Source organism: Boleophthalmus pectinirostris, unplaced genomic scaffold (assembly GCF_026225935.1).
Source record: "Boleophthalmus pectinirostris isolate CB_2022bp ecotype Guang Dong unplaced genomic scaffold, ASM2622593v1 HiC_scaffold_23, whole genome shotgun sequence".
Classification (NCBI taxonomy): domain Eukaryota; kingdom Metazoa; phylum Chordata; class Actinopteri; order Gobiiformes; family Gobiidae; genus Boleophthalmus; species Boleophthalmus pectinirostris.
The window spans coordinates 15,397,752-15,415,080 of record NW_026571207.1 but is presented as its reverse complement, the minus strand read 5'-3'; the positions used below and the strand labels follow the sequence as shown (position 1 = coordinate 15,415,080).

General features: G+C 39.2%; 1 protein-coding gene across 1 annotated transcript in view; it reads right to left on the bottom strand.

Moving 5' to 3' along the window:
• Positions 1–8,292: 8,292 nt before the first annotated feature.
• The window catches only part of gfra4b (GDNF family receptor alpha 4b), a 47,857-nt gene continuing 38,820 nt past the window's right edge, over positions 8,293–17,329 (bottom strand). The window contains 2 exon segments of the mRNA XM_055159008.1: positions 8,293–9,155; positions 11,991–12,154. Of these exon segments, the coding sequence (XP_055014983.1) occupies positions 9,015–9,155; positions 11,991–12,154 (305 nt within the window). The 3' untranslated portion in view covers positions 8,293–9,014.

Genomic DNA, 17,329 nt, shown 5'->3' with positions numbered 1-17,329 from the left:
CAGCTCTAATACATATTTGATATGATCTCGTGGGCCAAATATACTTTTACTGGGGGCCAAATTGCCTGAGTCTGACATGTCTGAGATAGACTCTTCACAGAGAACTTTTCACTTTCAAATTCTTATTTAAAGTTCTATTGTGCAATTATGTGTACTTATGTACATTATTTAAGAAATGTTCACATTATTACTTACAAGGATATATACTTGTTTTGTCTTTACAATGTTCAGTTCAATGTTCAGTATGCAGTCATTGCACAAATCATTGTTTATAATAATGGTGATGGTATTTATTTATTTATTAACCTTTTTAAAAAATAATTCATTATTTTAACTTTTATGTTTGGTGTATTTGTTTTGGAAATAAAGCTAATTGCACTTATAAATTCTGAATTATTGTTAATTCCGAGCGGGGTGGTGTGGTGGGGCACCATAAAGCAACGGCCCTGGATGGGAACTACAGCTGCAGAAGCTCAGCTCTTTTTTTTTTTTTTTTTTTTTTTTTTTTTTTAAATAAACTTAATGCCTCTGTATTATCTGTATTTATGTGTTCTCTATAATCCAGCTATTCTACCCATATAAATAAAATGAATAATAAAAATACATCATTTACAATAAATTAGTTGTGTGTGCAGCACTACATTATATTCTGTTTAGAACCAGAGAAGTTTAGTGTTACACATTTCAGCCAGTAGAGGGCGGTATAACCTTAGCAGAGGCTTTTGGGCAATAGTAACATGCATTTAAATGAAATAACTGTCCTACTGTATGTACCATATAATAAGTTTTGTATGTTATCACACAATTATACAATACAATTAACTGCAAGTTAAGAGTTATTTTACATGACTCCACAACACCTCTCTGTCTCTTGTTTCTGATTCTGAACTCCAGGCTTTTAAACAGAGACTAAAACTGTTTTTGAAATTGGACAATTGCTGTCTTCTTGTTCTGTTGTTCCTGAAATGAGCTCTTGTTCCAGCGTCAGAGGAGTCACTGATGAAAGCTATTAGCCGGTTTGAGGATCTTCCCCATAGACTGTAAGTACCAGCCCATACAGATAGTGTTACACAAGTGTAATAGTGGCAAAATGAGCCTGTGTTTGGACGCCTTATGTGACCTCTGTGTTTTTAGAAACTCAGGAATAGGCTGGTCCAGTGACTGAGACATTTTATTTCAAATGTCCTATTGTTCTAAATTTACTTAAATAACTGTACTACCACTGCTTTGTCTCTTGTCGTGGCTGTTTCTATTTTCTGAATAGGTCTCAGTGTGGGAGAAATACTGTGAGATGTGGGTGCCAGTGACTTATGGTGGATGGGTTTAAGCAGAGGGATGATTGGGGATGGCATTTCTCAAATGTCAAAAGGGTGCGAGCTGCCAGATGGCTTATCTATGTACTACTTCACCCAAACACTGCAGAATCTCGCCTTCATGACGTCTGTGTGGTTGGGTTTGGTGAGTAAGACTGAATTCTATTTTTACTCTGCGTAAAGATCAATAGGTTGTGTTCATGCTGTTTACGTTAGAATTTGGTGTTTTCTTTCTCAAAACAATTATCCAATCAGAAATCAGAATGAGTCTCACATGAGTGTCAATGCTGAAGTTCAGTTGGACTCTCTCTGATCTGAACCCCAAGACCTGCAGTCAATCATGAATCAGTGCTAGTGCAGCCTCTTCAGCTCGTGAGTGATGTCTGGAGGTTCTGAGCTTTCACATGAGGTATGACTTTGTGAGCGTAACATAAAAAGCAGTTGGTAATTACACAAAAAGCACATGGCAGTTTGAACAATTTGTATAGGCCTTATGTCTGGTATCTGCAGTCAGCCATATTGAACAATGGTATGTTCTGTTGTTCTGAGAGTTTCAGTAAATAATGATAAGATTATAGATGGTGCTTTGAATCAGGGCATTATGGTAGAGATGGGCAATATTGACAAACATGAATTCACTATATATATATATATATGTATATATATATATATATATATATATATATATATATATATATATATATATATATATATATATATATATATATATATATATATATATATATATATATATATAGATAGATAGATATAGATAGATATAGATATAGATATAGATATAGATATAGATATAGATATATATAGATATATAGATATATATATATATAGATAGATATAGATAGATATAGATAGATAGATAGATATAGATAGATAGATAGATAGATAGATAGATAGATAGATAGATAGATAGATAGATATTGTGATCATTAGTGTCATAAGAAATTTTAGCAGTCCAGTAGAAATTTGCTTGAACATGCTAGTATGTCTTGGTTGAGATTCACGTATCACACAAAAAGTGAATGGATCATAATGTTACATGCACAAGTTGTTTTTTTGTTTTTTTTTTCAGTCTTTTACCTTAGTCATTTAAACATAAAATGAATTCTAAGGAAAATGTGTACCTGAAGGGTTATGGACATGTCTTTTCTTAGCCATGACTGCTTTACAGTTCCATGCCACAATGATAAACAGTTAAGCACATTTAAAAGTCATTGGGAGGGGTCTTTTCTGAGGATACTGGCTAAGTTTGTATCATATCTTTTAATCCACTGACTCCCCTGAGAGGAGGGAGGGCAAAAGTCAGGAGGCATTACTGATTGTTCTGTTCCTACAAACCAAGCACTGCTGTGAACTACTGTTATTTCTGTAAACTACTGAGAATATTCATTATCACCTCTGTATAAACCAATATGTTAGAATTGTCATTTATCTGTTTTGTTTTTTGTGTTTTTTTCTCCCAAGTGTACGTTAACAGTACTTAGAAGCAATAGCATTTGAAACCAGATCAAAATATGAACTAGAAGACTGGGAATTGCATTCCCATAAATCTAAACTATAGAGTTAGTAGCTTTTATAGATCCCATTGGATAGTTGTTGTTTTCAGCCTAAATTACACACATTTAGATTAGTTTTGCAGCAGAGTATAGGAACTGTATGTAGGCCATACTCTTTCAGAACACATTCAAGTTTTTTTCTGCTGTAGAGGCTGCATTAGCATTGATTCCTGATGGTTGCAGGTACAGGTATAGTGACTATTCAGATCAGAGTGAGTCCTTTAGAGGTTTAAACCAACTGGATGTCAGCTTTGGCAACCCAAATGCAAAGGCAGAGCCCTACATGAGTAGTGTTCATTCTGTTTTCTGATTGGATAATCATCATGATCATCACGAGAACCAAGACACCAAATGAACATAAACATCATGGTCATCATGTCCAACGTCTTTGTAATCAAGGTTTAATCAGTATTACCATTGTTATCAGTAAAAGCTAATTTTGATGTTGACATGTTTACTATGTATTTGGGGATACAGGTCTATGAATCTATGTTTATGAAATTTTAATTCAAAATCTTACATGCAGTTCCTTAAACTATTTTCAAAAAATCTAGTTTCAGTATTGGTGAGCAGCATTTTATTATAGTTAAAATTCTGAATATACTGTAATTCCTCCTCATAAAGTATAGTATTATGGACAAATTATCCACTTTAGTGAAGTGCACACAGTCATATTACTTAAGGTACAGTGGCTATGGGAGCCTAAGTGGACCTTACAGAGCATACTGGTGCTCACACTGCTGCACAGAAATGGGCACAGTCATTACAGATGCAGGAACAGATGTCGATGATGTACTCCTTCATGTTTCACAGGCACATGCATGGACAAGCACAATCCATACAAACAGATGTGAGATCCACACGTAACTTACAACTTTATCTACTTTCCCCTTTGCAATATATTACACACAATTGATTCTTGAGGTTTAAGCCATGTTATAATCATGTTACCTCCTCGAAAAGCATATCTGGAATTTTGTTCAGTAGAGAATGGCAATATCAGGGCTGAATCATCCAAATGGACATAATAGCCAATACCAATAGCTCTGTCTTAGGTCTATGTGCACAACAGGCTATTTCTGACAGCACTGTAAATGTCCTCCTGCCCTGTGTAGGATTGAATGTCATACTGGAAAACAATGAGCAGGCCAGTCTCTCTGTGACGGCAGCTTTCTTGGTTGTAGACATGCAATAGTTGAAGCATGTATTTTAATTTGGATGCTATCGGATAGCAGCAGAGAAAATACATTTGTGTATAATAAAATGTACAGTAAATTATTCTTGTGTGATATACGTAATGATTGGATGATGCTATCCTGACTCAATACAATTATTCTGGATTATATATATCATAATTACAATACTGAACAATATTGCTGATACATTTTGATGGATGAGAACCAGCAAGTGCCATGGACCGGCAATTTTATCCAATCAAAAACGTTGTTGGATGATCACCTGTCACTCTCACATGCTTCACAGCAAGAAGGTTCTGGTTTGATCCCCAGGTCACCAGGATCTTTTTGAGCAGACTTTGTTATCCCTGTGTCTGGATTTCTTTTCCTCTGGGCACTCCAGTTTCCCCCATCAACCCAAAACGTGCACCGTAGGTATAATCCTCCTTACCAAGCTTAGAAACAAGATCACAGAGATGGGTCCCCATGGGTGCTGAGGAGGTGCCCCAGCCGCATTGAATGATGGGTCAAATGCAGAGGACAAATTTCCCAACGGGGACAAGAAAGTGTACCTTTAACAAGAATCCATCATGGCATGTGTCTGCTGGTGTGATAGGGCCCACTAGCTGGTTGGCAGACCAATCACAGAGCAGCCTTGAGGAAAGTTTCACTTTTTTGTCTTGCTCCGCTGTTGTGATGCTTCGACTGATCAGATTCAAATGATGCCATTGTGCTTTTTCCCAGTCAATTTCAGCAACTGAGTATGTATAATGTGTAGAACTCAATTTAGAGTGCCTAACATATAACATAAAGGGTGTGAGCCAGGTTTTCATTGGCCAGTGACCAACTTGAATGGGCTGAGAAACAAAAATCTCCTTGAGAATGAATGCAACTATACTATCTAGACCCACCTCACATGCAAAGTAGTAGCAAACTCTGTTCTTGCATGAATGAATGTTATCACTGACTGTCATGATTACCACCTCAAACATGTCCATTATCCATAATATAACCATCCATAATATGTTTCTAAGATATCTTAATTAACTGCTGCACAAGTTGCACTTTGTACTTAAATGACAAAATAGCATAAAGCTTCAGTAGAATGAAGCTTGTGACATGAGTGGCCTGTGTTGACATACTGCAGGCGAATCGTCTGAGAGAAGGATGAGAACAGGACTGAAGAGCTCGCAGCAGAACGTGAGTGTTGCTATTGATCGCTGTTACCGTTGGAGCCACCAATGAGCAGGAAGTATCAGTGAATATGGTGCAAGCCCTCTGAATCGATCACCTCAAATGATACAGTCTAACACTGGCAAGAAAATAAAGAGGAACAGTAAACTAAAGCCAGCATACATGAATGAGTCCTTTGCATGTGTAGTGGGCGTCAATAAAAACACCGCAAGCCATATCTTCATTCCTCTCGGGTTATATGAAATCGTTAACCCTCAAAGCGGGTCATGGACAAACGTAAACATTAAAGCGCATTAAATCTGAAACAGAATTTTTGAAAGGCTGTCATCAAAGCCCCAGCAGGTTGTAATAATAAATTATTGAGAAATTCTTGACCTGGCAACGTTGGGTCATTCTTGTGTAATCTTATGAAATATCAACTGAGAAAGTGTCTTTGTGTTTACCGTTTCATCTAGGATCATTGCAGTCATCCTTTGGTTTTGTGTTTTTGATACTGAATACGTTTTATTAAAGGTCCTATGTTAGAATGTGAGATTTAAGCTGTGTTATAATGCTGTTAACGCCTCAAAAACATATGTGGAGTTGTGTTTTTTTTTCATTCACACATGTTTGAGTAACCCTGCATTATAAGTTTGTCTGCATCTCCAAAAGTCAGAATGCTGTTCCACCTTATGATGTCATGAAGAGGTAGTTTACAAGTTAACAGCGGCATTTTACCTTTAGTTCAGTAGAAATGGGCAATTCCAGGTTTGAAATCTAAAGGATTCTAGTGAAGGTGTATAGAGTTTAAAGAAAGTAGAGCACTTTACTACATTACATCAAAAGTGTTTTCTGTTTGAGAGAAGAACTCAGTTTAAATATGCAGGGTTTGTGTGTTTAATGTATAAATAAAACAAAACTCAACCCTGTGTATGTTTTCTATGGAGAACAGCATATAACATACATCACAGATTTTTTGCTACTAAACCTCATATGTATTCTGAATAGTACAGTCTACTGTTCTTTCTTTGTGACAATTTTAGTATAAAGTAGGTAAATTTGTGACTTTATGGTAAAAAATGCAAGGATAACCAGTGCAATTTCCAGTAGTTGCTGACATCACACAGGACAGCCGATTCATCTGTCACTCTCACTTTCTTTCTTTAGTCCTCTGTACTGCCCATTTTTGTGGATTATTTGAAATGTGGTTTTGGGCAGAGTTTAGGTGTTTGGTTCCACTTTAACCTCAGAGATGTTCTTGTTTAGTTTGTTGGGAGTTGGAGCGCCCTCAGCTGTCAGGAGTGGTAATGAACAATGAAAAAAATACATAATCACAGCCATTAGGCAACATGACTGTTGTGCTAATACAACCATGAGCTTGTTGTAAATTCAATTTGAGAGCAGTCTGGTGATGGTTTATGGCCTTAAAAACTGTGTCAGAGAATTCTGATATATTTTTTCTTTCATAACTATCAAGGAAAAATTGAAACAGTCATTTTGTAGTGGTCAAGTAAACACAATTAATGATACAGTGGTGAATGATGGTAAATGGTCACATTTTTCTATAGCGCTTTTCCACCTTCAAGGCACTCAAAGCGCTTTACAACAAGGAACCACTCACCCATTCACACACACATTCATACACCAGTGTACGCAGACACTGTGGGCAAGGTGGGTTAAGAGTCTTGCCCAAGGACACAACGGCAGCATTCATCTGTGGGAGCTGGAATCACACCAGCCAACCTGTGGGTCAGTGGATCTGACCACTCAACCTGAGATGTTTATGTTGAGAGCTGGATTCGAACCGCCAACCTTCAGATCAGTGGGCGAATGCTCTACCAACTGAGCTACTGCCGCCCTGATGCAAAAATATTCTAAGTACATTTTTTATTATTGAAAACTATGGCCTCAAAAAGTTAATTTTGCATATGTCCCCTTACTGTTGCATGTATGTAAATTGTATCTTTAGCTAATTCACAGCTTTCCCAACAGTTATGTTAGCATGTACATCACACGTTCAGATTGTTAACAGGTATTAATATCACAGTCAGCATCACTGTCACACATGAACTGCTGAGTACACAGAGTACCCAGAGTTTATTACTGGTTCAACAATAACTATGCATAAAGTGGTATATTGAGTTATCTATGATGTGTTTTTCTTTTCTTTTTACAAACCCTAAAAGAATCAAAACCAAATCAACACAACCATTTCACAGTTATAACTTTAATCTTGCTCAGTCTTGCTGAATGATGCCACAATTGACAGGATTATAATGTAAGACAGAGGTATCCAAAACTATGGCCAATTTTTGTTGTTCCCTAGCTTCCTGCTGAATTGTCCTAAATTACCAAAAGTAGTATGTTTTTACCACACTTTTTTAGAAAATATCTGCTATCATAACTTGATTAACAAACATTTTAATGCGACACTGAACATATAAAGTATGTTACACATGTGAAATACAAAACTGAATAAATCACTTAATTTACATGGCCAACCAGAACCACGCGCTTTGACAAAACTTCACAAAGAGGAGTGGATCTGGAGTCATATTGTGTCTCCCCAATTTCAGAGGGTGTGATTGACAGGTGGACCAACCAGTCAGAGAGATGCATGTTTTGTTTGTGTCAAAAACAAACATGGCTGCTAACCCTTAAAAAAAGGAGGGAAAAAAACAACAACAAAAAGGACTGTGAAACAGCTTGGATATTTGCAGAATCAACATTCGAATCACCAAAATATTACTTATCTCAGGTAAAAGAGTAATATATTTTGTTCTGACTCAGACTTCAGTCCTGACCTGGTAATCAATTCATAGTTTGGACACTCCTGTTGTAAGACCATATATTATAGTTTGATTTAAACAAATAAAACTAAACAAAACAAAATCTGGACAAAATGTATAAATGTAATGTAAAAAGTATTCATCCCAATGACATGTTGTGTGCACAAAAACAGACTAAAACCAAGAGTAAGCAGGAGAGAACTTTTTATTTGCAACACTTTTCTTCCTCAGAATCCCCCCATCTTCCCCCAAACTAAAAATACTGCTTCATTCTTGTTGGTTTAATCTCATATTTGAAACCACTCACCTCCTTTAGTGGCACAAGCACATGTAGCCCGCCCCGATGTAGCGATATTCACAGACACAATGAGAAATCAAAGAGTATATGCTCACGTACACATAGCACAACTCCACAGGTAAACAGTTAGTGCCTTTTCAGGGCTGTTTTTGAAGTTGGACAACCTCTCTTCTGATTATATCTTCAGTCCAAGGCAACAAGTCCTTATGAAGAGATAGTGTGAGAGAGTATAACAAAGGCCAGCAGTTCTCGAAGAGTCTATTCAGGTCAGTGCCGCACTCTGCTTTCTCTCTGAAGTTTTGCTGGACTCAGTATTTCTGTCTTACTTTTGTCCTGGATAACTGAGCACAAAGCACTTTCAATATCTTCCCCACTATTGATGATAACGCTCCTGCTCAGTCACTTTTTAGCTGCTTTCGTACAAATCTTTTCACAAACTTGAGTTTATGTTCCAGACAAGATTTTGGTTGGGTGGCGGAGAGAAGGACAGTTCGAAAAGCAGCACAAAACTGTACACATTTTCACGCAGAGTTCGATCTCTCACATTTTGCAGAGTAGTAGTAGTGGCAGTAGGAAGTAGAGCACACTGACAGAAAACTAGAAAAGAGAGTCCCTGTACATATTTAAAAGGAGTTGTGCCGCGTTATCTCATGTGTATGAGGCTTCATAACATGTTTAGTTTCCATGTCTATTGTTTAGTTTCCATCGCTGAGGAGATGAAGTAAAAGTGTGAGGATTAAAACTGTCTGAAGGATGAAGTGTAGGGATGATGCTCGGCTGGGCAGGTTGCTGGAGGGCAGAGTAACTGGGCCCACTGGTAACTCATTGTCCATGGCCTGCAAAAGAGAGAAGTTAGGTCTCCGTAAGATAGAACATGTAATACCAGCTTTTTTGAAAACGGGACAGTTTAAGGCCATTTCAAATTATTTCCAACACTCACACTGTGCAATTGAATCTCATATGAAGCACTGTGTTGAGCCATGGCCAATTTGCTGACCAACTAACAATGTACAAGGGACATGAGCCAGAAGAGGGGAATTTGCTGGGCTGTTGATATGTTTGTGATCCCTTTCATAATGAATATTTAAACTCAAGAAAAATCATGGAAATACATTAGCAAATCATTGGCAATGCTATCTTTTTCAGATTCATCTAAGGCTATGGTTATATGATGACGGTCTGAACAGAAGACACAAAAGCGAAGTTGCGTCTTCACTTTTTATTCTGTGTTTAGATGAGCTTTTTCCAGGGGAAATCTGCATGCATACAATGACGCAAAAGTGTGTGGAATCCCAGGTCTTGCCCATAGCCGTCTGGCTCGCCTATGATGAACTGGTGCATCCAGAATTTGACAGAGGTAATTGCAGATTCTTCTCTGTTCACTAATCGTATCTCTGCATATTCTGTACATTTGTTGGGATGCCTCCTGTAAGTTTATTAGAGCTGCCAGAGCAGCTTGAAGGTCCGACGCATGGAAATGATCTGACATGTTTGGTCTGTGTACTGTATGTATGTGTCTTAAATGTGTACGTGACGTGAGCAAATCTGACCAGAGTTTTGTGTCTTGGGCAGTGTAGATGGAAACGCTACGGCGGAGCATATTCAGCTTTTCCACTTTGGAGGGTGATTTCAGATTTTTGTGTTTTTATGCCTCCAAAACACCGTCACCGTCTAAAGAAATGGTACTTCCAATAAAATATTTTGTCGTTTTTACCCACAAGCGTTCTCATGTAAACAGGTCCCTAATACTAACAACACTGTATCCTTCTAGTCAGAAGCTATTAGTGCAAAACCTTTCTCTATCAATATTTGTCTCTTATCAACTCAATTTTAAAGGTGCACTAACATTTTAGTTGGGGGTCGGTCACCCGCTTGTTCCTACGGAGATGTCATTGCTCTACCTGTAATGTTCCACAGTATGACATTAAACATCTCTACTTTACATTTATTCAATTGCAAGTGGTTTTATTGCTCAAAAAACATCAGACCTGTCACATGGTCTGGTTTGGTCACCATGAAGATAGAAAGGTTTAATACCATACTGTGAACATTCCAGACAATTTATGTTATTAGGTTCTTTTTCCATACCAAGAGTTTGTTTTCATACTTGACGGTTTCAACTGCTCACTTGTGGTCTTCCTCAGAGTGCTCACTTGATGTTGCTGTGACGTTTCCAGACAAGGGGGCTTTCTTACTCTCACAGACCTGGGATACTGTTCTAAGGAAGTCAGACTGCAGTTGGCGCCATCATCCTGCCTCCACCAGTAGGAAGACAGCGCCAAAACCTATATAAATTATCTGATAGGACAAGTCACAGCAACATCACGTGACCACTTTGAGGAAGACCGCTGGTGAGCAGTCAAAACTGTCAGGTATAAAAACAAACTCTTGGTCTGAAAAAAATTACCTAATAACATGAATTATCGGGAGACCAAATTAACCTCATTGGACTTTCTAGACAAAGCAATGACATTTCCAAGGAGAAAATCATTTGACAGACCCATCACCAAAAACTTACCTTTAAACTAGTTTTTATTATTTAAATTTTATTCATCAACTTTTTCAGGATGGTAGGATATAGCATGAAATGGGAGGGAGGGACATTTAGTAAATTATCTGAGCAAGAATTCACAACTCTGAAGTCAGCACAGAGCACAGCATATACCTCCTACCATTACCCTTGGTCAGAGAGCGGAACTAATCTTGAGTATAGCACAAGTCTGTCAGCAAGTTTTAATAACAATCAACAAATAAAGGAATTTACAGTTTCAAAAGTGAACTTCCTGAATCCCCCTGACATATGTATTGGAGTGAGGTCACGTTGGGTTACACACTCATGTTATTGTGAGTTGTGGCTTTATTGAAAAGTGTGGTCTAACATACTGCAGGCTTAGTCTTGCTGAGAACCACCTGCAAACTGTAACTGTCAGCAAGGTCTAATACCACTGTCACTGCACTACAGGGTACCAATCAAAAGTAGAGGAAGCAGACACACTGACTTTACATTTAAGAAATAAAGCAGTCGACAGCTATCTTAGTTTTCATTTTAGCTTTCTAACCATGTCCAGTCAAACATTTATTTGATTGCATTGGATTGACGTGATTTATCCTTGGGTTTGGTCAAGTCTGATTGGATAAAATTATGTTCTTTTGGCCTTGTACCCCTATATTTATTATCAGTGCCCAAGCCTAAAAACTTTCTATCTTCAGCTATTTTCATAATAAAAAAATAATAATAATAAATAAAAATACATTACCTAAAGGAATTAACACATCATCTGGCTCCTAGCATTTCATTTTAAAGCAACTTGTGACTTTCCAGAGGAGGCACATGTCCTGCATTATTTTATGGAAATAGAAAGTTTAAACTATACTTTGGAACATTCTCCATGGAGATGTGAAATATTGAAGCCAGAGAAACAGTATTTCCATGAAGAAAAGCAGGTGCAGGCTCTTCTCCAAGCCAAATAAGCGTCAGGTTTGAGGAGATGCAAGCTCGCTCACCCAGACTGACCCAGCACTTGAACAAACCAAGTCAAATCAAATCAGGACAATTGCAACTTCTGCCTAATTCATTACATTCCAGGTAAGATTGTTTTTTTGTTTTTTTGTTTTGTTTTGTTTGTTTGTTTGTTTGTTTGTTTGTTTTGTTTTGTTTATCAGTGTCCTACCTGTGTGGGAATGAGAGGATCCAACATGCTCCCTGCAGTCTCCATCGTTCCTGGGGCAATGGTGTTCTTGGTTTCTCTGTTTCTGTGTCCAAGGCTAATTGTTGTGGACTCACTCGAAGCAGGCTGGACTTCTGATCCTCTGCCAAACGTCATGAGAGCATTCCCTACAAACCAAAACACAACAGCAGAACGGCCATTTAATACACTTTCACATTTCGATATTGACATGTTTTGATTGAATTCCACTCATGTCTGTTTCAGTTCAACCACACAGGGGCATAAATTTTCCATGATAGGTGAGGAATTACGCTTGGAGAGGGGAAGAACACAAAGTGAAAATGTTCAGTATTCCCTTCAAGTAGCTGGACTGCACCTGGCTCTCCACTTTCGACCTCATTAACAAGTCCGAGGCTGTCTGTGTCGGATGTGGAGAGGCAGACTGCAGAACCACCTAAGCTTACATTGGCAAAGGCTTCCATTGTGTAGATGATGATTAGTGATATGTACAGTATGTCTCATGAATACTGTAGCGTGCCAGGGTTAAAGGTGATGAAAGATGGTTGAAAAAAGGATCACAGGCAAATTCAAGGGAAATAGCAAAACCATGAATGATTTGATTGTAATAATAATGATTTAGTCTTTTATATTGCTTCCAGATGCTCAAAGTTGCCTCACAGTTTCGTGCATTATTCATTCACTCCATACAAGGCAATGTGGAAGTGCCTTGCCTAATGACACAAAGACAGTTTTGCCACAGTTTTCTCCACTGATTTGTCTCCATAGATTTTTCCCCCTTCCTGTCTTGTCAGGAGCAGTGGGCAGCTCCGGTTCAGCTCTCTGTGACCCAATCCACAGATCTTTAACTATAGGATCTTGGTCAGCATTACCTGAAAGATCTGCCTACAGTGCACATTTAGGGTTAATGGGGAAATCCATAGTACCTGAAGGAAACCAATGCAAACATGTGTGGAATGTGTGAGAAGAGGGTGATTCGTGCTATAATTTGTAGAGAAAATACTAATATTTTTGTTATTTTAGAAAGAAGCAAAATGCAAAGATAGAATTAGAAACATGGCTATTGGTGGGTTTCACCTTCTATTTTGAGGACTTTTGACCATTCCAAAAATATAATGTTAAATCTCTGAAGGGCCCATATTTAGTGTTGTAGTACTTGAGACCGGTCTTGGTCTCGTCTCGGACTTGAGCACATTTGAACTTGGTCTTGTCTCGGATCAGGGTCTGACACTTGACAAGTGCAATCTTATTTCATTATGGCCTGTGATGTGCAGAGGCTGCAAAATATCACTGCAAAACCAGAAAGATCTGGACTGAAGAACTGTAAATGTTATGAATTTGGGGAAAAAAAAACACTTTCTTCACTTTGAATTTGGTTTCTGTAAATTGCCAGTGGAAGTTCTCTTAAAGAAGGGGTTCTCAAACTGTGGGTGATTGTCCAAGAAAGGGGCTCGGAGTGTTTCAGTGCAGTACAGTTTGCTTGGCTCATTTTAAGCTTAAATAAACATTAATCAGATAGAATGAAGAGAGATTTATATAAACATTGACATATATACGGAGGGTGTGTTCCAACTACAGGGGAATTACACTCCTCAGCCTTCCCGGTAAGGTCTATGCCAGGGTACTGCAGAGGAGAATTCAGCCGATAGTCGAACCTCGGATCCAGGAGGAGTAATGTGGTTTTCGTCCTGGCCGTGGAACACTGGACCAGCTCTACACTCTCCATAGGGTGCTCGAGGGTTCATGGGAGTCCAACCAGTCCACATGTGCTTTTTGGACTTGGAGAAGGCATTCGACCGTGTCCCTCATGGTGTCCTGTGGGAGGTGATCCGGGAGTATGGGGTTTGGGGCCCTTTGCTAAGGCCTGTTGTATGACCGGAGCAGGAGCTGTGTTCGCATTGCCGGCAGTAAGTCAGACCTGTTCCCGATGCATGTTGGACTCCGCCAGGGCTGCCCTTTGTCACCGGTTCTGTTCATTGTGTTTATGGACAGAATTTCTAGGCGCAGTCAGGGGTCGGAGGGGGTCCGGTTTGGGGACCACAGGATCTAATCTCTGTTGTTCGCAGATGATGTTGTCTTGTTGGCTCCATCGAACCAGGACCTGCAACGTGCACTGGGGCGGTTTGCAGTCGAGTGTGAAGCTGCTGGGATGAAGATCAGCTCTTTCAAGTCCGAGGCCATGGTTCTCGACCGGAAAAAGGTGGCTTGCCCTCTCCGGGTGGGTGGAGAGTCTTTGCCTCAAGTGGAGGAGTTCAAGTATCTCGGGGTCTTGTTCACGAGTGAGGGGAGGACAGAACGTGAGATTGACAGGCGGATTGGAGCGTCGGCAGTGATGCAGTCGCTGTATCGGACCGTTGTGGTGAAGAGGGAGCTGAGCCGAAAGGTGAAGCTCTCGATTTACCGGTCAGTCTTCGTTCCTACTCTCACCTATGGTCATGAGCTCTGGGTAGTGACCGAAAGGACAAGATCGTGGATACAAGCGCTTGAAATGAGTTTCCTTCACAGGGTGGCTGGGCGCTCCCTTAGAGATAGGGTGAGGAACTCAGTCACACGAGAGGAGCTCAGAGTAGAGCCGCTGCTCCTCCACGTTGAGAGGAGCCAGTTGAGGTGGCTCGGGCATCTGTTCCGGATGCCTCCTGGGCGCCTCCCTCGGGAGGTGTTCCGGGCATGTCCCGCCGGGAGGAGGCCCAAGGGAAGACCCAGGACACGCTGGAGGGACTATGTCTCTCGGCTGGCCTGGGAACGCCTCGGGGTCCCCCTGGAGGAGCTGGAGGACGTGTCTGGGGTGAAGGAAGTTTGGGAGTCCCTGCTTAGACTGCTGCCCCCGCAACCCGGCCCCGGATAAGTGAAAGAAAATGGATGGATGGATGGATGGATGGATTGACATATACAGTAAGTGCCAAAATAACATAATAAGTAAAATACAAATAAATGTAGGAAATTACAAAGATGGTCTGGATTTGGTCTCAATGGGCCGTGGTCTTGGTCTTGCTTCGGTCTCGACTCCCAGAGGTCTTGGTCTTGTCTTGGTCTCAGGACCCTGTGGTTTCGGACTGATCTTGGTCTCGTTTAGTGCGATCTTGATTTCAACAGTACCCATATTACACTATTTTCTGATCTTTGTTATAATGTTGTTTCCTCATCACAAACAGACCTGGAGTTGTGTTTTGTTTCATTCACACATGTTTAACACACAAACCCAAACTGCATATTTAGGCTGAGTTTTTCTCTCAAAATGAAAATACTCTGTTCCACCTTGTGATGTCATGTGGGAACAAAAGAAAAGCTCCACTGTGTTTTTAAACTCCATACACCCTGACTAGAATCGTTTGAATAATTTCAGCCCTGAAATTTCCAATCTCTACTAAACAAAAGGTAAAATGTCAGTATTAACTTTAAAAAACACAACAAAACACAACTCCAGGTATGTTTTTGATGAGCTAACAACATTCATGGCTTAAGAGTAAATTCTGTGTAATATAGGACCTTTAAATGCTATGACAACATTACCTATTTGTCATCATTCTGAAACCCATGGATCTTTGAAATGCAGTGGTTCTGTATGTGGTACTCTTTTCCTTCAGTTATGTTTATGTAATTAAATAAGACATTTGTTTAAAATATTTTCCATTCATTTATAACTCTTTATAACTTTATAATATTCTCTCTTAGTGAAAGACATTTAAGTTATGTGTTCCTTGTGTCTCTTTTCGTCGCTGTACTCACTGACATTTACCGTTATTACTACGTGTACTTTCTCACTTGTCAATGTCAGGCACTGAAAAAATACTCTGCCCTAATAAAATAGCACTGATTTTCAAAATGACTGGCTAACGGCTGGTGGTATGTTTCAAGATTCTCTACGGGATTTTTTATTGTGATCTTCAATCATTCCAAACAAACATCCTAATTACACTGTTAGTTTGCTGTCACAGTAAAGCTTACAACAAATAGCAAACTTACATTGCAATTCCTGATTCTCAGACACTATAACACTTCGTAATGGGCTCTATTCACACTTATGTCACAAAACCACAAGACTTTTCAGACATGCGGATGACAACTTCCTTTGGGCCCTGTTGGCGATAGTAACCCTGAGAAAATCTGGGAAAATTGAGAAAATGGTCCAGTTTTCTTCATCTAGATGGCATTGTAGTCTTTTTTTTTTTCCTTTTATAAATTTAATAAAAAAAAAAAAAAAAAAGCGGCAGCTTCGGGTAAACGTGAATAGAGCCTATTAGATGCAAACAGAACACAGCAGGCTTTTTTGGGAGCTACTTCACAGTATATCTGGGGCAGAGCAAATTTTTCTCACGTACATGGAAAAAAAAACACACACTTTAAAGAAACTATATGTATCCTGTGCTCTTACAGTAAAACAGAACTAAAGTCACAACTGCACCTGGCTTACCAGTGTCTTAACCTGCAGAGAGAAGACACATTTTCCCATTTTCAGTATATGAACAGGCAATGCCTCATGTAAAAGCTCAGAACCTCCAGAATTCAATCACTAAGTTGCAGAGGCTGCACTAGCACTGATTCATGGTTGGCTACAGATGCTGGGGTTTAGGTAGTGACCATCCAGATCAGAGAGAGAAATTTTAGGTGTAAGCCACCTGGATTTCAGCACTGCAACCTAAAGAGACTCATGTGTGTCTCATTCTGCTTACTGACCGGAAAATCGTCTTGAGAACCAAAACACTAAATTATAACAAAATAAAAAGGACATCATTGTTTACAGTAAAAGCTATATTTGATTAGCACATGCCAACCTCATATCAGGGAACAGCTAGGTCATATTTATGGTATTTAAAATCAAAGTCTTGCATGCAGTTTCTTTCAAGATAGAATTTGTAATTTTAATATTTTGTTGTGACAACCATTAAAACTTTCAAAATGGTTTAATTTGCATGAAGTTGAAGTTAATTCAGAAGGCATTTTATCTGTGTACCTTATTCTTGCTCAGGTTTACTTTGCGACCCAAATTCATTGTTGTTTTTGCAGGCTGCGGAGATGTCCAGTGACAGTGTCAGAACAGTTGAACTACATCAGTGTGTGGATGTGTGTATTTGTGTATTAGTGATGCCTGGCCTCATGTAACCTGGGGTCTTGATGCTAGTTGCCTTCATTAGTTTTTGTTGCTCCTGGAGAGTCTTGCCACATGAGTCACCAGAAGTGTCAAACTTCATGTACTTATATAGACACTATGAAGTATTGTACCAAGTCATAACATTCTCTCAGTCATTGTGTAAAATTGATGGCCTCGTTTAAACTAGGCCTATGACGCTCTTTGCTCTTATTGCTATTTTTTGTTCCTCCTGAGA